We start from the raw sequence: 22,968 nt of genomic DNA on the forward strand, positions 1-22,968 counted from the left end.
TGTAGGGCGATAGAAAATATGGTTTGTACAGTATAAAAACCATTACGCCTATGGAATGTCCCCATAAAACGTGTGTGTATTTGTGTGTGTGTGTGTGTACTTGTTTTTGCTACATTGTGGGGACCAAATGTCCCCACAAGGATAGTAAAACCTGAAATTTTTGGCCTGCGGTCCCCACAATGTTAAAAAATTGTTAAAAATAGTAAATGATGTTTATCTGAAAGTGTAACGATGCAAACATGTTTTCTGTGAGGGCTAGGTTTAGGGTTAGGGTTGGGTTAGGGGACAGACAATATCGTTTGGTCAGTATAAAATCTATAGAAGTCTATGGAAAGTCCCCACAATTCACAAAAACAAACGTGTGTGTGTGTGATGGTCAGTTCTGGATGAATCCGTTTTTGTCATTGCTCACATGAACAGCTTATTTTTCATCGCAAACAAAAGAGAAAACAATATGAGATGATCTTTTGTATAGTTCCAGTTGTCTTTGTACTCGGCACATTCTTCTCTTATATTTAATTAGCGAAATGCAAAACGAATCTCATTCTTGTTACTGTAATGCATCCAGACATTTACATTTGAGTTTGTGTGATTCTTATGGTCATCAGTACATCAGACAGGGTTATGATTCAATCACAGTCCAGTAAATACACTGTGTTCAGAAGATGTTATGTTTAAGGTGTTTTCTGCTCACCAGGGCTGCATTTATTCGATCAAAAATGCAGTAAAATAGTAAAATATTATTCTAATGTAAATCAGCTGTTTTCTATGTGAATATCTGTTAAACTGTAATTTATTTCTGTGATGCGCAGCTGAATTGTCAGCATCATTACTCCAGTCTTCAGTGTCACATGATCCTGCAGAAATCATTCTAATATACTGATTTGCTGCTCAACAAACATTTCTGATTATTAGCAATGTTGAAAACAGTTGTGCTGCACAATATTTTTGTGGAAACGTCATACATTTTGTTTTCACGGGATTCACAGATGAATAGAAAGTTTAAAAGAGCAGCATTTATTGAAAATAGTGCTCAGAATCATATGTGCTGATGATATTGTGAGGTGTTTGGTGTGTCGCAGCTGCAGCGTTTTGTCCTTCTGTAGCTTCCGTCTGATGCTGATGAGACGTCACGTCAATAACAGGCCAACTGTGTCACGCTGACGTCAGCACAGATCAGAGCATCTGCAGTGCAAACATGCGGCGTGTGTGTGTGTGTGTGTGTGTGTGTGTTGACATGATTCTTCTGTCTCTGTCTTGTTCTGCGTGCAGGAAACAGTCGCTTACTCAGCAAAACACACACACACACACACACACACACACACACACACACACACACGGTTGCCATGCCTATAATCCCTGTGTGCTGCGTGCTGAATCATGTCGCTGCGCTTCCTTTCTCTGTCTCTCTCTGTCCTGTCCACTCAGATAGGGAGTGTGTGTGTGTTGTAAGGATATCAGTTGAGTTCTGTGTTTTATGGAGTGTGTTTGCATATTGAGTGTGTTCAGTGTGTCTGTAGTGACTGTAGTAATGCATTTTCATCATCTCTGAACATTTTGACCTTCTTTAGTTTTTTCCAGTGTTGTGTGAGAAACTGATCTGAAAGGATTTATCAGTAATGAGCTTCCATTTGTTAACATTAGTTAAAGGATTAGTTCATTTCTAGAATGAAGATTCACAGATAATGTACTCACCCCCTTGTCATCCAACATGTTCATGTCTTTCTTTCTTCAGTTGAAAATGAATTAATTTCTATACTTTTTTACCTCAAATGCTCATCTTGTCTAGCTCTGTGTGATCTCTGTGTAATCCGGGTGAGTACAGTTAGAGTATGTTGAAAAACTCCCATCTCATTTTCCCCTCCAACTTCAAAATCATCCTACATCGCTGCAGAAGTACCGACACAGTGTTTACAAAGTGAACATGCAAAGAAGATCAAAAAAGGTAAAACAGCGACATAGGACGATTTTGAAGTTGAGGGAGAACATGAGATGGGAGTTTTTCCACATACACTAACTGACATGAACTGGAACACACAGAGTTCAGGGAGAGAAAGACGAAATGAGCGTTTGAGATTAAAAAGTATTTAAATAGAATTTTTTTATGAAAATAACCGATCATTTCGCTAGATAAGACCCTTCTTCCTCGGCTGGGATCGTTTACAACCGCATTTGTGATCGTTTGAAGCCGCATTTAAACTACATTTTGGAAGTTCAAAATTGGGGCACCATATATGGAGAAAAATTAAGAAAACATTATATGTTCACAATATATGTGTACAGTGTCTTTTATATATTAGATATAATTGTGTTGATGTGTGATTTTTGTATAATGCAGTGGATGAATCTCATCTCATTTGGTCACTTCATTGTGGATATTCTGCAGAACATTCACACTAGTGTTGCACAATATACCAGTACTTAAAAAGTATTGTGATACCCTGCTTTTAAAAACGATACGATTCTGCGTTTTACTAGTACTGGTACTTTAAGAATATATTTTAATAAGAGCCGTATTTCTGCATTTCTGCGCATTTTTGTTTACTGCACACATACACGTTACGCTCGCTGTGTTTTCAGTCTCTGCCGCATCAATATATGAACACAATAACATCATCTCTAGAACTGCTCTGAGACTCACTTCATCAGCATTTTACCGTTTCTTTTGCGGAAAACTATCGTCATATAATATACGAACAGAAACCTAAACTTTTAACTTGACAGTCAGAAATATATGAATATATTACTTAATGTAAAGATAGCACTCCCACTACTAATAAAAATATTATTAAAACAATGTTTAAGGAATATTTACCAGAAAAAAATATTTACCAGAATTTATTTACCAGAGAATTGTAAATACGAAACACTGTATTTCTGAAAAAAAAAAGATAAATAAATAGCCTATAAATTAATAAATTAATCCAATAAGTTAATCAAATTTCAAATCGAATTATTCTTTATAAATTCATTAGACATGCTTTTATTAATGTAATGAAACTATTAAAATAGAACCCAGAAAATCAATGAGAGATTCACAAAGAAAGCTGAATATGAGAAAAATAATACAATTATTACCCATATTTCATAGGGCCTTAAAAACGTGTAATTTCTCTTATTTATGTAATGAATTGCTGTTAAATTCAGCAAGTTTCATGATTTCAATTAATTAGACCATTAAAATGTAACCATTAAAATAGAGTCTAGAAAAATTAAAATGGAATTTAGGAAAAAATAAAACAGATTTCATAGGGCCCGCTTTATTTCATTTGTGTCTTGTTTTTTTTGTGGTTGTCCTTTAGTTTGTTACTTGCATCTAGCTTCTTCTTATTAATAACAAAGATAAAATAACAAAAATGACTATGTCTTGATACAAATTGTTATTGTGAAATATTATTGCTATATCATGAAATAAGATTTGTCTTTATCCTCTAAGATAACTTACCAATATAGCAAAGATCTCTACACACCTGTAGCATCAGCAGTTGTTCACCATAATCCTGTGTAGTGGCACTGGCATGTGATTATTATTATTTTATAAATTGTTTTTAAAGGAGGATGACATGCTTTGTTTTAACAGATAAAATCACTATGATCTCCATTTTGATCGTCTGTTATTCAGTTACTTTTCCTGTTGTTCTGTTTTTTTTTCGTAGTATCAGTTCACTAGTAGTATCGTGATATTTTAGTCAGGTATCGTATCGAAGTCAAAGTTTTGGTATCGTGACAACACTAATTCACACACACACAAACTAGAAGCATGAGATGATTTTGTGAGTCTGTGATTTTTCTGCTGCTGCTGGTTTCCTTATTTTGGACCCATTTGCATGAGAAAGAACTTGCTGTTCTCCAGTCCTGCGACCAGCAAATATGTGTGTGTGTGTGTGTGTGTGTGTGTATGTATGCGTGTGTATCCAGATGTTGTTCAGGCCGCACAGGGTCAGCTGGAGTCTGATTGCATCACTGTAGCTGGAGCGGATCCAGTGATATTAATAGCAGCGCATGCTTAAAATACACACACACACACACACACACACACTGTGCGTCAGTGTTACTGGAACAGTCGCTGCTGTCTGCTGCTCCTCCATCTGATTTACTGTCTGTCTCTCTGACATAAAACACAATCCATTGATCTGATTGGACACACACACACACACACACACACACACACACACGTGTGTCTGCACATCAGTTGAATTTTATATGAATTCATTCATAGATGCTCTTTGATCATCACATTGCTTGGCAACCGTAAACAACCTGTATTTATGCTAATGAAGCACGTTAGTGTTTACGCTGATATTATTGTGATCTGTCGTTCAGGTTGCGATAAAGATCGTGGATAAGACTCAGCTGGACGATGAGAATCTGAAGAAGATCTTCAGGGAGGTTCAGATCATGAAGATGCTGCGACACCCTCACATCATCCGCCTGTACCAGGTCCCGCCCCCTCCCTCACGCTCGCAGCTGATTGGTCTGTCGTTTGTGTTTGTTTGAATCTGATTGGCTGAGCCTGTGTGTGTTTGACAGGTGATGGAGACGGAGCGGATGATCTATCTGGTGACCGAGTACGCCAGCGGAGGAGAGATCTTTGGTGAGGAGCGACTTTGATTCGGACGAATCCGTTCACCTAAACGTTGTTGAACGTGTCTGTAACAGGTTTCTCCTCCCGTGCGTTTCTCAGATCATCTCGTGGCTCACGGAAGAATGGCGGAGAAAGACGCGCGGCGGAAGTTCAAGCAGATCGTAGCGGCGGTTTATTTCTGTCACTGCAGGAACATCGTCCACAGAGACCTGAAGGCAGAAAACCTGCTGCTGGACCACAATCTCAACATCAAGATTGCAGGTGTGTGTGTTTGTGTTTGTGTCTGTGGGTGTTTATGGATGTGTTTGACCCGTGCGTCTCTCTGTCTCCTCAGATTTCGGCTTCAGTAATCTGTTTTCTCGAGGACAGCTGCTGAAGACGTGGTGTGGCAGTCCTCCGTACGCCGCGCCCGAGCTCTTCGAAGGGAAAGAGTACGACGGACCTAAAGTGGACATATGGGTAAAATCCAGCGTCTGTCTGACCTCACGTACACCGCCCCATTAAGGCTGTATCATTTATATCTTTGTATACAGTATTTGTATACACTGTTACATTTATTTTATCTAATGCACCAGCTGACAGCATTCCCTGAATAGTTTATTAGTTGAGAGAGATTTACTTTCTGTAAGAAAAACGGAAATATTTCCAAATGAATCAATATTGAATCAAATGAAATCTGTGTCGATACCAACACACATCTCACATACACATCACATGAACACTAATTCATCCTGGACAACAGCGAGAGACCCGCCAACTCACCTGTCAGTCAAACACTGCTCTAAATCCTGCTGTCGTGTGCAGATTTACAGCAGAGACACACATGTGCAGTGATCATGTGATCAGCTCCAGTATTGAGCATGAGAGTGTGTGACGACCTGAGACTGATGTAAACCTCTCTCTCTCTCTCTCTCTCTCTCTCTCTCTCTCTCTCTCTCTCTCTCTCTCTCTCTCTCTCTCTCTCTCTCTCTCTCTCTCTCTCTCTCTCTCTCTCTCTCTCTCTCTCTCTCTCTCTGTGTAGAGTTTGGGTGTAGTGTTGTATGTCCTGGTCTGTGGCGCGTTACCGTTTGATGGAAGCACTTTACAGAACCTCCGCGCTCGAGTCCTCAGTGGAAAGTTCCGGATCCCGTTCTTCATGTCCACAGGTACTCACACTTACTCCTGCTCGCACTCACGTAAACTCACAATCACACACACTCTCTCATACTCACACACGGTGTTGGAGAAAGTTACTTTTAAAAGTAATGCATTACAATTTTGCGTTACTCCCTAAAAAAGTAACTAATTGAGTTACTTAGTTACTTTACTTTTTAAATCTGGGCAGGGCTTGCTTCTTTGTTTTTAATATAAAACAATTCTAATGTAAAAGTGAAATGAATTCACCTCTGAAAGAAAAGTACATTTATGCAGGAGCACAAATGTTAGTTCATCTAAAGTAATTTTTGCTTATTAGTACGGCTGAATTGCGTCAGTGAAGGTCAGCAGCAAAGACACTGGTTAATAAAATGGGATTAAATACATAAAGGATATTCGTTTTATTTAACATATTTAATTATTGCAGGGTTTCAATACACTGTTTTTATTCATTTTGAGGAATACTGAATCTGTTTTTGTGAGTGAGATGAATTAATGCATGTTCACATTTAGTCTAGAATACAGTAACATCATGTTTACTCACAATTTCCCCACAGGACACTTGTCAATCTATAAATGGGGAAAAAAAGTAACCCAAATATTTTCTTAGAAATTTCAAAGTAATGCGTTACTTTACTAGTTACTTGAAAAAAATATTATTACATAACTTGCGTTACTTGTAATGTGTTACCCCCAAAACTGCTCACACACACTTTGACACATTCTAATGCTGCGTACACACTAAATGATTTTTAAAATCTTCAAAATGTGAGAGACCACAATCATGAGGACAAAAAAATCCTAGATTGAACTGTTTTGCTCCTGTAGTGTGTGGTGTGCCGCAATGTGACTAAGGCAGCACACCACACACCAACAGATTTTCAACCAGACTTGAGAATAAAAATAAAAATAAGACTTTAAAATAAACATGGTGAACGATAGGCAGGAAGAAATTGCTTTTTTTATTATTATTATTGAACAATATCAATTTGCAAACTGAAGTGGGGAACACAAATATGCATATGAAAAATACACACTTTCTGATGTTGAATATATACGATTTGCAATTGGAGCACCTTCAACGTTCTTCTGAGCAGATTCAGTCATTCACAGGAAAATCTGATAATCTTTAGAACAACAAAGATAATCAGGACATTACCTAAGTTTGTCAGAAGGGGAGAAATCTGCCCAAAATCAGCCTGATTATCTTGTGGTGTGTACCCAGCAGCGCAAGTTACGTAATCATTTCGACAACTTTAAAGCCGATTTTCTCAGTATTTTGATTTGGTTTTTTTTTGTTTTTTTTGTTTTGTTTTTGCACCCTCAGATTCCAGATTTCCAAATAGTTGTGTCTTGGCCAAATATTGTCCTATCATAACAAACCATACATCAATGGATGAAGCTTATTTATTCAGCTTTCAGATGATATACATCATCAGTTTTGAAAAATTGACCCTTATGACTGGTTTTGTGTTTTTTTTTTTTTTTCCTCTTTGCTGAAGTGTGTTGAACTTCCTTCTCCTGCAGTTCTACTGTACAGATGTGAATTTACTTTTCCTTCAGCCTTAGGCTTATTTATTTCACTTTTTTGTGTGAAAGGGCTAAAAATCAAAGTTTTTATATTAAAAACAAACAAGCAAGCCCTGCCCAGATTTAAAAAGAAACACAAAAGTAACGTAACACATTATTTTCCATAAAAAGTAACTAAGTAACATAATTAGTTACTTTTTTTTTAAGGAGTAACGCAAAATTGTAATGCATTACTTTTAAAAGTAACTTTCCCCAACACTGGTATCCAGCATAACTCACATGCACTCTCTTGTGCACAGACTTCACACATGCTTACTTTCTCTGACAGACACACACTCACGTGCTCACTCGTGCACACTCACATTCAGGGATGGGTCCCGAAACCCGGTTTTTAATCGGTCCCGGGCTAAATAATGAAAGACCGGAGTATCGATAAGCTCTGACGTTAATGGTTCTGCTGTCGGTACTGGAGAAATTAAGAAAATACACATTTATTATTGCTATATATACATTATTTTGCAACTTCTATGCAGTCGCCAGCTGTTTTTATATGCAATAATACTAGGACATTTGTCTAGGATGCATTTTTGCTATTCGTAATTTCAGTAGAGAGATCACGCTCACGCAGAGGAGCTACGGAGCGCTCCACATGAACGCCCTGTTGAACTGTGGTGATAGAGGACAGAACCAAACAATCAAATGTCTGCTTACACTTTTGGCCTGTGGGTGTAATATTAAGCTAATTTTATTGTTGATTTCGACGTTGGCTTCCAAGGTTCATAAAAAAGAAGAAATGAAGTAAAACTATTCTTTTAACTTCTGTACTTTCACAGCAGTGCGCATTCGTTCCTCTGTAAAACCCAAACTTAACGTTAGAATCGGCACAGTTGTAAAATACAGCCTTTATTGTTGATAAATTGTGGGACATGTTTGATAAAACGTTGAAAGCACATGTTCCCCCAGCTGAATTGTGTGCGTGCTCCAAAACAGACAAGCAAAATACACTTTGGGCTTCGGGTGTGCGTCCAAATGTCAAACGAAAGTATTCACTCAAACACAGTTTATCCAATGTATTAACACGATCTCAAGAAAATGTTAATAAAACCTCAACGATACCCGTCCCTACTCGCATTCTTACTCTCTCTCACACACTTATGCTGCCTTCAAGTCCTCCTGGGACATTCGTACTTATGAGTTGAAAAGTCGTCATTATGACGTCAGGCCACTTTGGTCAAAACAAGATGGTGATTTACCTTTTCTACATAAAATTCAATGATTTTTTTAAACTCTGCATCTGGAAAATGACGAATAAAGAATGTGTATCCTTGTATTTTTGCTTTTTATTCTGTTTTTATTAAATTTATGAAGGTGATGTAAACTGCATCATTATACGTTCTATGGTAATTATACAGTAATATTCTGTATATGTAACAGTTTTATTGTACATTACAAAAAATAATCATTTTATTAATTTCAACAAATTTATGGTCAGTGAAGACGCTGCATATCTGTCGTCTTTGGATGCGTCCACAGCATCCGACACGTTTTTTTACGGACGTCCCCAGCTCAGAAACTCGGGGCTTAAAGAAGATTTTGAATTTCCCACTCGTAATAACAACTTTGTGGCGTTCATGTGTGTTCAACTCGTAAATACGTTCTGTCCGACGTGACTTGAACGCACCGTTACTCACTCTCTCTCTTACACACACACTCATACTCACTCTCGCACACTCACGTTCACTCATTCTCTCACACACACACATACTCGATGTCTGCATGACTGATGTGTGTTTGTGTGCGTTTCAGACTGTGAGTATCTGATCAGACACATGCTGGTTCTGGAACCCAGTCGACGGCTTTCAATGGAGCAGATCTGCAAGAACAAGTGGATGAGACAAGGAGACCCCGACCCTGAGTTTGACAGAGTCAGTCACTTACACTATACACACACGTGATCTTTGCGTTTCTTAGACCTTACGATGTGTAGAAATGTTGCTGATTTGCCTGTATCTCTGTCAGCTGATAGCAGAATGTGAGCAGGTGAAGGTGGAGAGAGAAACGGAGTTAATTAACGAGCAGGTGTTGATGGCCATGTCAGAGATGGGCTTTGACCGCGAGCGGACATTACAGGTAACACACACACACACACACACACACACACACACATATGCGTATGCTTTATTCCAGTGGGCTCTTCTGAAACATTTGTGTGGTGGTTTCTCCTCTCAGTCTCTGCACGCGGACTCGTACGATCACTACAGCGCCACCTACAGTCTGCTGACTGACAAACTCAAGCGGCACAAGAACCTGTGTCTGGCTCCGCCCACGCCCCGCCCCCTCTACCCGCTCAACGCCTTGCAGGTGTGTGCCGTTACCGTTAGCAACCTTTGATTCCCGATGAGGGGAATATGCATGAGCTCCGGAGTGCTTCATTTACATACTGTATGAAAGCAGAGCCGTGGGCTTCTGCAGAACTTATGATGATTTTAGAGGAAGGGGATTGTGGGGTTGTTAGAGGATCCTGGTTATGTCATGCAGTGTTTTTTAGCCTTCTGATAGTCTTTTTTTTTTTTCACGTTTTTGCTCTGAAATCACTTACAACAGGGATTCGTTTCATTCAGAGCAGCCTGAATTTGGATCTGATTTAAAAACAAAAAGGCTGAAACTAGATGAAGATCTAACTGTGTGTTTGAGAGCTGATGGTTGATCTGCTTCATCACGTATGTTTGTGTGTGTCCTGCAGGATCAGAGTAACGCTGCCGTCAGTATGACGGTACCGCAGGTTCAGCTCATAAACCCAGAGAATCAGATCGTTGAGGTGAGTGTGGTGCTGCTTTCAGCTCTCTGCTCTCACCAGCACAATAAACCATTCTGATGTACAGTGGATGAGTGTGAGGATATCAGGACGGATAGTTTTTGTGTGTGTGTTTCAGACGGACGGGACGATGGCTCTGGACAGCGATGAGGGAGAAGAGCCCAGTCCAGAGGCGATGGCCCGATACCTGTCCATGAGGCGCCACACAGTCGGTGTACCTGACCCCAGGTACCGCTCATCACAGCCAGTGCTTCTGTTTCTCCTGCCCTTTTATTTGAGTTATGACCTAACAAGTCCCGCCCAGTTTACCATAAACTCCTCCCACCTAACTAAAGCTCCTCCTAATTCACTATAAGCTCCTCCCACCTAACTGGTCTATCCCAGTTCACTCTAAACCACTCCTCCAGGGTTCCTATGGTGTTCGGAAAAGTATGGAAAGTATGGAATTTGATTGAAGTATGGAAAAAAGAAAGCAAAGTATGGAAAAATATTTGTGTTTCCAGACTTTTAAATTTAATAATAATAAATTAATACATTTATTTTACAAGACGTGAGATTTCATGGCAGCTGTTTAGTGATTCTTTAGTGATTGTCGAATAGGCATTTTTTGATTATGTAAACTGCAGTTTATAAGCATTTTGTTCTCACAATATTCTTAGCACCGTATTTTACAGCCTCAGGGATCTTTGCAAAAATATAAAATATACAGACTTTAATGTGCGCACGAGAAACCATTTAACTTAGCATATAGTGCACACTGATCCACCTATTGCCCCATTTCGCGGTGTGGTTTCTTGGTCTCCACAAGGTATGTGTTAAAGAGACCCAAGACCTTGAAATGAGAGACAAATTTAATGACTTTTTACAGTACCAGTTCTAGACTCAGGTCATCAGCCAATTTCGTGTGATGGTTTCTTTGCCGCCACAGAGGATGTGTAAAAATTGGACATTATGCCTTGATATTAGTAGCAACACAATAAGAAAAGTCCAGTTTTGAGCAAGTAGATCTGTTAATTCATGTGCATCCATGCTCTTGTTTTATTCATAGCAATGCACAAAGGAAATAGGTTATATAAATCTAGAAATTGTAATGCATAAGCATGCAAAAAATTCCTATGCGCATGTGAATGGTTTCTCGAGGGCACAAAAAAGTTTTTCGTGTGCATGTAATGTTGCTCTATGAACCATTTATGTTAAATATGGTCTGAAAATATGCTGAGAGATTTGGAAATTTGATTCTGGAAAAGTATTGAAATGGAAAATGGGTAGGAACCCTGCTCCTTCCAATGCAAACCCCTTCTAAAAAACTCTAACCCCTCCCACCTAACTCAAGACCCTCCCAGGTCACTGAAAACCCCTCCCACTTGACTAGTCCAGTGAACTTCATCATAAACCCCACTCACATAATTTAAGCTCCTCCCAGTTGTCTCTAAACCCCTCCCACCCTTGTGTTTGTCAGGACTGAGATTCAGGAGGATCTCCAGAAACTGGCGCCTGGGTTTCCGCGTGTGGCCCCTCAGCCGCCCTTCCCTCCGCTGGTTCCCACCATGGCGCAGATGCATCTGATGCCCACCCCGAACCTGCAGCCCACGCAGCAGCTGGAGTACAAGGTAAAGCACACAGACACACAAACAAACACACTCCTGACACTGAGATCACCTGACATCCTGTCCGTCCGTGTGTGCAGGAACAGTCTCTCCTGCAGCCTCCCACCCTGCAGCTGCTGAACGGCATGGGTCCTCTGGGCCGCCGGGCGTCTGACGGCGGAGCCAACATTCAGCTTCACGCGCAGCAGCTGTTGAAGAGGCCGCGCGGTCAGTCGCCGCTGGTCACCAGCCCGGTGAGACAATCCCACAATCCCACAATTTTTAAAGGCTGTCTGCACTTCAAACTTTACATTTTATTCCTGTCTATCCTTAAGGTTTTTACCAAGGGATTTCTTCATATATAATTTGCTTGGTTATATAAACATTTTATTCCCCAAAAATTGTGAAAAAGTATGGTTTTCTGTCTGTTCTAAATATTTTCTGAATTCTGGAGTGACAAAAATCAGATAATCCAAATTCCCTCTGTTGGACTTCAGTATGTCAAAAGAATTAAACAAGAATTTTGAAACTGACATCATCCGGTGTTTATAGAAATGTATGCAAGTTAGTGTACATTTCATTAAATAATGCCTAATTTTCATATTTAAATCTAACATTTTAACATTGGTCTAGTTATTTTTTACCCTATTCACCTGCAGTGTCTCACCATAATAAATATGAATGCAATATAATGAATATGTAGTATAGTGCATATATTTATCAAAGCATTTATCAGCTGAAAACAACACAGAATATAAGTTTACAAATCAATATTGGTCCATTAAAATGAAGATAGACTAAATCCAGAAATCAGAAGGTGGGGTCTGACAGAAGCAGAGTGTGAGTTCTGACGTGAGTCTCTGTGTGTTTGTCAGCATCCGATCCTGGACGTGGCTCCGGTGGATGAGGAGGGGTCCGACGCCGAACCGGATCCAGAGGCGGTTCAGAGGTAGGGCAGTGTGTTTGCATGCAGGCGCTGGTGTTTCCTGATCTAAATCCAACACAGACTCCTGTGCAGCTGCACACACGGGTGTTGGAGGAGTGTGTGTGTGTGTGTGTGTGTGTGTGTGTGTGTATGAGCTGCTGTGCTGCGCTGGGAGTTGCGGGTCTCTGTCGGTGACACACTAAACACTGCAGCGCTGCTTTGAGCTCTGGGCGTCTCTCTCTGTCTCTGTCTGTCCATCAGCATCACTTTCTAAAACGACTCTAAATCCTCCAGAGTTCCTCCTCTAAAGTGCTACTAAAGTGACCTCTGACCTCTCTCTCTCGTGCCGAACGACGGCAAACTTCCCTTCTGTGGCTTTGCTTTTGTCTAATCGCTTTGCTAAACGGAGCGCCGCGCGGAGCCGCTCCGATTCTGTGTGCCGATTGGATGTGTGGCCCTCTGGAGGCTGGGGGCGGCCAATCAGAGCACTGATCCGTGCTGCTTCCTGTGGTCCAGGTATTTGGCGAACAGTTCCAAGCGGCACACGACACACGGCACGGGTCCCGGTCACGCGGTCAGCGAGCTCTCGGCAGACACGCAGAGAGCCCGGCAGAGGGGCTGGAGCCCCGAACAGCACTGCCGGTGAGGGCTGAAACACACACACACACTCACTTATACACACATCACACACTCACATCACACACACACACACACACACACACACACACACACACACACACACTGTAGAATATGAGCGCACTGGAGTTGCTCAGTGTTTGTGCTGATGGTCACACCGGACACTGGACAAATAAGATATCAGTGTCAAATGGGCTGCTTTTTATTAATTACTATTGTTTTTTTTTATTGTTTTTATTATTATTATTATTATTATTATTATTATTCAATTCTTGTCCTTCAATTTTTTATTTTTATTTATTTTTTATTTTTATTTTCTTTGTATATGATCTGGAAGTGAGTGAATGTTTAATGGCAGCATTTGATCCTTTTTCCCTTTTACCCTGTAAAGCCTGACATACGAAATAATAGAATTTTTTCTGAAACAAAATCTGAAGTATGTGTAATGTTCTGTATCGTTTCTGATCATCAGTCTTTCATGGCTGTTTTTTATTCAGAAACTGAGAAAAAAAATGCAACTTGCTGCAGATTTCTACGATGAAATTCTGCTGCTTATAATGTAAATCAATGAAATCGTTATAACAGTAGAGCAGATACTGACATAAAAAATGATCTAAATATGAGTGTTCACTCTGTATCTCTAATAATGTCTTCGTAAGATGAGACTGAAATGATTCAAACATACAGTGATGATGAATAAATAAACATTCCTCAAACGATGTGAGATGTTTGGAGGCTTTGGAGGCATTCCTCAAAAGATCCTAATGATCAGATTTCACACTCACTGATTTTTCTACAAAATGATTCATGGAAAATCAAGTAAAGCCAAGCTGCTACAGTCCAGTAAGTGTTTATCTGGAAATGACTGCAGTTATTCTGACGTTTACTTGATAAAAATCAGTCAAGATTTGACAGCAAAAACACACATTTGTACGATTAGACTAATAAGAGCTTTAACTGGATAAAAAAACCCCCTCTAAACTATCAATCAGACGACAGAAGGCATGGAGTAGATTGAGTGTGAAACAGGTTTAAAAGTAAAGTTTGATCATGGTAATAACTTAAGGTCTTTATAGGGTTAAATGACCATATATTGTATTATTATTATAAACAATTTATGTATTTATTTGTTATTTTTATTGACTTAATATTTGGAGCTTGACAATTTTGTGTTGTCCGGCACACAGATCTAGAACATAATGCTTAGTGTTTGATTCTGTTTGGTACTTTTTCCATACAATGACTATATTTCAAGCTAAATGTAAATGTATATATGTATTTGTATGCAAAAAGTAATTGAAAGCGCTGAAACCCTGAGAGGACTGACAACATGAAGAGCGTCTCTTCCTGTCTGCTGAGGAAGTGCAGTGTGAGGTCGCTGCGCCCCCTGCTGGACACACACGGGATGATCAGAGCGCCACTGCACTGCAGCAAATAAACACCGCTGATGGACAGAGACTCTCGGTGACCCCTGACCTCGTGATGATAGGTTTGACCTCTGGCTACGATCACAGTGAAATACTGAATGTGGTCAGATGTTGAAGATGTTGATGTCACTTCTGCTTCATTCAGCTTGAATTAATGTGAATTTAAAAGCGTTTCCACTCCATGAGGTTATGAAGCTCAGCAGAGAATCGCTCAAATCTGAGACGTGTTTCCATGTTTAAGTGTTGTGCTCTTCTGTTTCACTGCATGAATTCAGAAGTGTTTAGAAATGAAATTAAACCAGTTAATTGTGTTGTTTGCACATGCAGAGCTAAAGCAGCACTCTGATGTCGATGTTGATTTGACAGGTTTTTAAGTGTGATTTGGGAGATTGTGTCTGTCTGTATTCCAGCATGACGTTAGCACCGTATCGGCTCGGTCATTAATGAAGAGCGTTTGTGTGTCTCAGGTCGTCGTATAAGGACTGTAACACTCTTCACCTGCCGATGGAGCGCTTCTCTCCCGTCAGACGCTTCTCTGATGGAGCCGCCACCATCCAAGCGTTCAAGACCCAGCTGGAGAACAACAGCCTGATCCGACAGCTCAAACAGGTACTGACGCGCAAAAACGCGCGCGCGAAGCTCGTCGTGTGACGCGTGCGGTCGGTCAGTGACGTGTGTTTGTGTGCAGGAGTGCGAGCAGCTTCAGAAGATGTACGCGGCTCCGCAGGACGAGCGGCTGATGGAGCACACGCAGCAACAGCACGTCCTCTACCAGCAAGAACAGCAGATCCTACACCAGCAAATACAGGTCTGACACTGTTTAAAGAAGTTCACTTCCAGAACCAAAAATTACAGATAATGTACTCACCCCCTTGTTATCCAAGATGTTCATGTCTTTCTGTCTTCAATCGATAAGAAATTGTTTTTTCAGGATTTCAGGAATGTTCTCCATATAATGGACTTCTATGGTGCCCCAAGTTTGAACGTCAAAGTGTAGTTTAAATGCGGCTTCAAAGGCTCTAAACGATCCCAGCCGAGGAAGAAGGGTCTTATCTAGCGAAACAATCAGCTATTGTCTAAGCAAAAATTGACAATTTATATAATTTTTAACCTCAAACGCTCTTCTTGTCTATTCTCTGCAAAGCGCATGTGAATTCTGTGTAATCCGGGTCAATACAGTTAGGGTTTGTCAAAAAACTCCCGTCTCATTTTCTTCCCCAACTTCAAAATTCACGTACCGACCTGGTGTTTACATTTAAGTAAACATGCAAAGAAGATCAAACACCCTTAACAAAAAAAGGTAAAACAGCGATAAAGGACGATTTTGAAGTTGGAGGACAAAATGAGATGGGAGTTTTTTCGACATACACTAACTGTATTGACCCGGATTACACAGAGATCGCATGTGCATCACAGAGCTAGACAAGACAAGCATTTGAGGTTAAAAAGTATAGCAGTTGCCAGTTTGTTTCAAAAATAACCAGTCGTTTCGCTAGATAAGACCCTTCTTTCTCAGCTGGGATCATTTAGAGCCTTTGAAGCTGCATTTAAACTACATTTTGGAAGTTCAAACTCAGGGCGAAGTTAGGGTCATCTGTAAATTGTTGTTCTGGAAGTGGACTTCTGAATAGAATTTACTTTTCTATTTAATATGTTTGTCATTATGTTGTGTGTGTGTGTATATCAGTTGTAGTTACTTTAGTACATCAGATTAAACTAAATGAAAGTGAGATGTTCTAGCTGAAACAAGTTGAAGTTTTTTAATATTTAATTTCAGCTGAAGTTCATTTAATTTAACATGAATGTTAAAAGATTTTTTATGATTTGTTTACTGTAATAACCCTGATCTGACACACATTCACTGAATGTAAACGCACATGTGGTTCTGTTGTTTTCGAATAGATAATAATAATAACTACACGCACTGAACCCATTGCAAAAGACAGTTACTTAATGAATTGCTTTTCTAAATGAGGACGTCACCAAAGGCAGGTTTTGTCACATGTAACTCACTTCTGACGTTTTCTCCATAAATTAGTGGGTTCTGTCTAGGATCCATTAGGGGCCTCTGCAAACTTCTCAAGCTGACTTATGATGATTTAGAACAAACAGAAATCTCGATATTTCTAGATCGTCTAGACGAGTCACTCCCTAAACGTTTTATTTTTAAACAACGAGGATTCTCACAGTCCTGAATGCCAGGATATATAAGGATGCCGCATTGTAAAAGTCTGATTGCTAGACCTGGAAAAGTTATTTAAATGAATAAAACACCATGGGCATTTAAATAACAAACACAAATTTTTCTAGTAATTCCCAGCTATAAATTTTTTATTGGGTCGTAATTGAAATTGTAATTTAAAATCCTGACCCAGTGCATCATGAATGAGTGGAAAACTAATGCAGATTGATTGGTCGTAAAGAGCAGAAACCCTGAACAACCATCGGCTCTTAAATCTGCTGGAATCCTGAAGTGTAGTTACCTTTTTAAAAACAATTTCAGTGGCAGAAACAGGCTTCCATAGAAAACTCTTAGTAATCATCATTACAGCAGACGAACCAGAGAAAACGAATGAGTCTATGAATACTGTGATGGATAATAGAGACAAAAAGGTTGAGAACTGCTGATTGAAGAGCAGTTAAATAAACACACACATTCTTGACTGTAACTGAGATTTGACCATGCTGACTTCCTGTTGCAGGCCCTGTCTTTGGGACATGGAGAAAACCAGCCCAGCAGTCACCTTACATACCAGCTACAGAGGTAAACACACACACACACACACACATTCATACTTATGCTCTCTCTCACTGAAACACACACATATCGCTGTGCGTCTGTCTCTCTCAGGTTGCGTATTCAGCCCTCCAGTCCTCCTCCTACGCATCCCAACAACCACCTCTTCAGGCCAGCCAATCAGAGTCCTCCTCCGGGGAGTCAGGGGATGATGCAGGCGCACGGTCGGTGTCGTTCCGCAGGAGCCGATGTGTGAGTAATAGAGTGTCTCGTGACGTTGACGTGTTAAACTCCTCCCACAGGCGGGCCGTCTGCGGTTCAGTTTCAGCATGGCTCCGCCCTCTACCAGTCTCCCAGCGCCAGCCCTCCCCCCACCAGCCTCCCCCGCATGGCGCTGCCCAATCAGCAGCCTCCGCCAGGCTCCGCCCGAACACTGGCGCAGACCCTCCCGCAGCAGCAGCAGGTGACCATTCAGGTGCAGGAGGTGGAGCTCGGGCAGCGGCAGGCTTTCCTGGCGACGCCGTCTCACAGAGTTCTGGGGAAGCAGCTGAGCGCCGATAACGCGGAGACTCACAGGTGACGCGAGCGCCGCCGAAACGCTCTCTCACGTCACGATCGTTCTGTTCGTTTCGTTTGTTTTGTGCTCTTCTTTTTCAAATGGCTTTGTAGTTTCAATCTTATTTTCATTTTGAATCAGTGCTGTTTATGTTCATTTCAATGCAGTTCAGCATGTCTAGTGCTAGTAGATGATGTCAATGAATCTGTTGTGGAAATGATTTGTGTAAATATTGAGAGATTCTCCCAGACGACAGTATATCGGTCCAGACGACTGACCGCCGGCCCTTTGAGGTACTTTGAGACGTGCTGGTGGAGTCCAGTGCTAGCAGTAGATGAGCGTCCTGTGTCGCGTTCGCTGGAGATCACACCGCATTACATCTGATCTCCAGTGCATTTGAGACAGGATGATCATTAGATCTGTTATTAGATGAGCGCAGTGATTCACAACACTGAACGCTTCACCAGGAACAGTGTTGAGAACCGCTGGATCAGCGTCAAAACATTAACGCAGTTTTGATATCAGTATTTTGAAGTCAACATGAAATCAACATTCAGTGTAAACAAAGAAAAAATCTGTCAAATTTACAGTAAAAATCAGCATGGAACATTTAAAGTTTTACAGATTGAACTTGAAGTTTAAAAACTTTTACTGAAATGGTGTTTTTTCGACAAATATTCAAAACATTTCATTTTCATTTGACAGCCCTACATTACATAACTGTTTCATGTTGACTTGTGTTAGAGGGGGGGAGTCAGATTGGACCAAACTCCGCCCACATAGTGATAGTAGGAGGTGTTGTTATGCTAATTAGGTTCTGTTATCTCACAGTCCTGCTCGTGTGTTTGATTGTGTTGCAGTCGCAGTTTGAGTCGCTTCCACACTTCCACGTACGAGCAGTTTAACCCGCACATGTTCGGCGAGGCCGGTGTGAGCGGCGTCATCGGCACCTACAACCCCTACCTGCAGGGGGCGTCCCTGAAGGTGCCGGGGCTGGAGGGCTATCAGGGCGCGGCGGCGGTGGGTTACGGCAGTCCGTCTGCGCTGCAGCAGGCTCTGCTCTCGCCCACGCCGCTCGAGTACCGGCAGGCCCAGCAGCACGTCACGCCCACCCTGCAGGGCCTCCTCTCGCCGCGGCACTCGCTCACGGGACACGCCGACCCACGCCTGCCTCCGCAAGACCTCGCCGCGCTGCTCAAACGCCAGAGTACCCGCCCGGCCCCGCCCTCCGCCGCCTCGGCCACGCCCGCAAACCCACAGGACTACGGAGAGATGCTGCTGCTGCAGCAACTGGGCCAAGCTGCCGAGAGCTTAGAGCCCGCCCCTCCGCAAGCCCCGCCCACGCAGCACTATCATCACCTGCTCCAAATCAGGACCCCGCCCGAGTGCCCCGCCCCACCCCTCCCTCACTCGGAAAGCATGGAGGAGGACGAGATGCCGGCCTATCACGAGGGCCTGCTGGCCAAAGCCGCCGCCTCCTGCGCCGAGACGCACGAGCTGCTGGCTCCGCCCCACGGCAGCACGCCCCCATACTCCTCCCCCACGCATAGACACGCCTACATGCGCGGCACCACGGCAACCAGAGGTACACACACTCTCACAATTTACTCTCGTTTCTTAAAGTATTTTACTGGCATGATTGTATGGAAGTTTAAATCATGAGATGGAATAGTTTTGTGGATTAATGTGCTTGAAAATAATGTTGCAATGCAAACAAAATAACATTTTTCTGATGTTTTGTTTGATTTGCGCTGCTGCTGGTGTAGAATGTGTCTCACGCTTATGTCTTGTGTGTCCTGTTGTGTCTCAGAGGCGTGTGCTGATGCCGCGGACTGTCGGGTGATGGAGGGAGATCATAACGGTTACGGCTCACGCGCCGCGCAGGGAGACGCCTACAGACCGCGAGGATCATTACAGCGACATCACACCATCCAGACCTGCGACGATGCTTACGTAAGTCCATGAGTGTGTGAGAGCGAGTGAATGTGTGTGTGAGAGTGTGACGCAGCTCTAGCACTGACCTCTTGACCTCTTCTCTTGTAGGAGCAGGCGGAGCCCATGTCTGGAATGAGCTTATTGGCTGGGAAGGCGCTAAGCTCCGCCCGCATGTCGGACATTCTCAGCCAATCGTCTCTGACAGGAAGCCAGCAGCTGCAGCAGAGGGAGGCGTCAGGTGTGTAAACGCACACTACAGGCACGCACACACTCACACACACACGCTTACGCTCACTGACGGTGTTGTGTGTGTTTAGCGTGTGACGTGGAGGCAGACGTTCACCCCGCCGCGTGTTACCCGTCCTCCTGCACCAGTGACATGCTGCTAAGCTACAAAACCCCAGATCTGCAGTACAGCGTGGAACAGGCCGGGGTCTAATGAACACAGGTACCACACACACACACGCATGTGACGCCTTTATATTATTAAATATGTTATTATATAAGGATATAATGACTATGTTTACATGTGCTCCAATAATATGATTATGCGCGCAACTATGAAAAAATATTTCAGAGCAGCGGTGCGACTGACCCCATCAGCATATTTGTATTTGCGCTTCAAAGGGTTTCTACTGGCAGTTTTATATATATATATATATATATATATATATATATATATATATATTATATTTTTAAAATATAGTTTTTTTTCAGTTATTTAAATAATTTAATATTTCTGTATTCAAAATTTTATATTTGAAACTAATTTTATATCTAAACTACTGAGCCTCATTAAACATCTGAAAATACACCTACAAGCCACTTTTGTGTTCTTCTGTGCACCTCTGTAGTACAAATTTTGTTAATACTGATTTCATTTGATTGGTAACTTATTCTGTTGTTTTAATTTGAATTTTTTTAAGAAGCTCAAAAAATGTAATTTTGATAAAAGATGAGATCCTTTTAATAATGTTAGAAAAAAAGAAAAGCGCAGAGCCCCGATTACTCTACAAACATACACCTTTGTTTACGTCTGTGTGTGTTGCTCGGCAACCACAACCGTTTCTGAGGAACTACATTGTTCGGCGGAAGAATGTTTTTATTTCTATCATTACACTTTATTTGCTCTGTTTGGTTTTGTGAAGCCTTACTGTGTATATGAAATAACCATTTTATAAAAGCAATAAACCACGTGAAGCTGTGGTTTACAGTGAATTTACAACAGCTGAAGGGCTTCGCGTCGTGCTGTTTTTCACATATACCAATGCACCGCATAAATGAGCTCAAAACACATTTTCATGGACATTGGATGGTTCTTAATCCTCAGAATGTCACAGAGTTCATTGACGGAGTTGTGTGAAAAACGTGCGTCATCCGTGTACGTTTGAGCAAATGCGATTAAGGTGTAAACATGCCTGTTTATTGCAGTTATGATCAGCATATTTGACTGATTATGAGCTTAATCACATCAGATTGCAGTATTGTGTTTACACGAGGTAAAGTTCAATCGCAGTATTGTCTAAATCTCACTAAAATCGTATTATGAGGGTGCATGTAAACACAGTCAGCGTGTGACCTGACCAGTAGCGTAGAGTCCCGCACTTACGCACGGTTTATCGTGAAATAACCTTCTGTAATTCATACAGTGGATGGTTCGCTCTGTAACTTGTCTTTTTTTCTCTCTCTCAGGGGTGTATTTGCTGTATAAAGCTCATATCCGTCTGCTGTGTTGTGCTGTCATGCCAAATCCTCATCGTCTGTCTGTCGGGGTGTCGTGGGTGTGGCCTGCACGCAGTGGGCGGAGCTCTCGGCTTCCTCTTCCGCGCCGCCGGGAGCGTCTCTGATTGGCTGGGGCGAGTGCCGCCCGTCTGCTGCAGCCCAATAATCATCCGCCCCTCCCGCACCCGAAACCCCTCCTACCGTTGCCATAGCAGCGCTCTCGCGCACTCCGATGTGCAAGGCAAACACAGAGTCTTACGTAAACGCGCGTGCGCGCGCGCGCACACACACACAAACACACACACACACACACACGAAGAGACGTCATTACCAAACGCCACAAACCCAAAGTATTTCACGTGAAGCCTGCGCTGCGGTGGGCGTCGCGTCCCGTCCGCTGCGCCGCGGCGGATCATTCCGGTCGGGCCGTGACGTCACGATCGACCCCTTCCGCCGGGACGGCCGACTCTCACTCGCTCTCGACTTTCTTCACTTCTGTTTTTTATTTTTAACGCATTTTTATGGCTAATGTTCTGTAGGAATTATGATCATTATTGTTCTTGTTTTCTGTAAAAGACGTTTTATGGTTATGACATTATTAAAAGAATGACGATTATTATTAAAAGCGTTCTATGTTGCAAGAGAACAGCTGCGTTTGTTTCCTCACAGTGATTTTTGCACTTTCGGTTTTTGTGACTTTCGTTTCTGTTTTGCTCCTCTTCCTCCCCGTTTCTCGTTCTCCTCCTTCATTCCGTCCGTCCGTCCGTCCGTCCGTCCGAGGACCGGTGCGCCGCGGGGAGTTCGACGGATCCCGTGCTGCTCGCAGACGCTCTTCACTTCTGTTTCGGAGCTTTATCGGTTCTTTTTTGTGGATGTTGTTGGAAAAGCTTTTGTATATTGTTGATTTTGCCGTTTCATTTCTGTTCTGAAGTCACGTCGATGTTTTTAGCCAAACGCACAGGCGGGCGGACGGACGGACGGACGGGCGCTTCGTTTCACGTCTCTCTCGGAGTTTAGCGGCCAGACGCCACTCCGTTTCATCCAGCGCTGTGATTGGACGATTTCTGCCGCCGTTTCGTCTTCGGTCCGACCAATCCAATAACTGTCATGTGATCGTCTGAGGAGAGACGGGCGCGTGCGAGTCTGTGATGAAGAGAACCGCCATCATCATCATCATCATCCTCCGTCTGTCCATCATGTCACGCTCCTCCCTCTTTTCCTTTATAGAGCTTTGTCCTTTTCCTCTGTTCCTTTTGTTTGTTTTTTTTTGGCTTTATGTTTTTTGGAAAAAATACTAAAGTGCAACAATGGTTAAAAAAAAAAGATTCCAAACAAACTGAGAGAAATAATAAATATATATAAATAAAGAAATGAATATGA

General features: G+C 42.0%; 1 protein-coding gene across 3 annotated transcripts in view; it reads left to right on the forward strand.

Moving 5' to 3' along the window:
* The window catches only part of sik3 (SIK family kinase 3), a 28,871-nt gene extending 5,903 nt beyond the window's left edge, over positions 1-22,968 (forward strand). Inside the window, exons 2-25 of one of the 3 annotated variants that reach the window (XM_051129682.1) lie at positions 4,324-4,440; positions 4,531-4,594; positions 4,685-4,846; positions 4,920-5,044; positions 5,607-5,730; positions 9,056-9,174; positions 9,269-9,379; positions 9,479-9,610; positions 9,993-10,067; positions 10,183-10,292; positions 11,524-11,674; positions 11,752-11,904; positions 12,526-12,599; positions 13,092-13,217; positions 15,106-15,247; positions 15,327-15,446; positions 17,341-17,402; positions 17,490-17,599; positions 17,678-17,951; positions 18,792-19,516; positions 19,742-19,884; positions 19,975-20,104; positions 20,184-20,314; positions 21,559-22,968. In XM_051129682.1, coding sequence (XP_050985639.1) covers positions 4,324-4,440; positions 4,531-4,594; positions 4,685-4,846; positions 4,920-5,044; positions 5,607-5,730; positions 9,056-9,174; positions 9,269-9,379; positions 9,479-9,610; positions 9,993-10,067; positions 10,183-10,292; positions 11,524-11,674; positions 11,752-11,904; positions 12,526-12,599; positions 13,092-13,217; positions 15,106-15,247; positions 15,327-15,446; positions 17,341-17,402; positions 17,490-17,599; positions 17,678-17,951; positions 18,792-19,516; positions 19,742-19,884; positions 19,975-20,104; positions 20,184-20,305 — 3,471 coding nt within the window. In that variant the 3' untranslated portion in view covers positions 20,306-20,314; positions 21,559-22,968. Of the gene's footprint in view, positions 1-4,323; positions 4,441-4,530; positions 4,595-4,684; positions 4,847-4,919; positions 5,045-5,606; positions 5,731-9,055; positions 9,175-9,268; positions 9,380-9,478; positions 9,611-9,992; positions 10,068-10,182; positions 10,293-11,523; positions 11,675-11,751; positions 11,905-12,525; positions 12,600-13,091; positions 13,218-15,105; positions 15,248-15,326; positions 15,447-17,340; positions 17,403-17,489; positions 17,628-17,677; positions 17,952-18,791; positions 19,517-19,741; positions 19,885-19,974; positions 20,105-20,183; positions 20,315-21,558 lie in introns of all 3 variants that reach the window. The other 2 variants (XM_051129684.1, XM_051129683.1) reach the window with 2 other exon arrangements.

Source organism: Labeo rohita, chromosome 15, assembly GCF_022985175.1.
Source record: "Labeo rohita strain BAU-BD-2019 chromosome 15, IGBB_LRoh.1.0, whole genome shotgun sequence".
In the NCBI taxonomy this organism is placed as follows: Eukaryota; Metazoa; Chordata; class Actinopteri; order Cypriniformes; family Cyprinidae; genus Labeo; species Labeo rohita.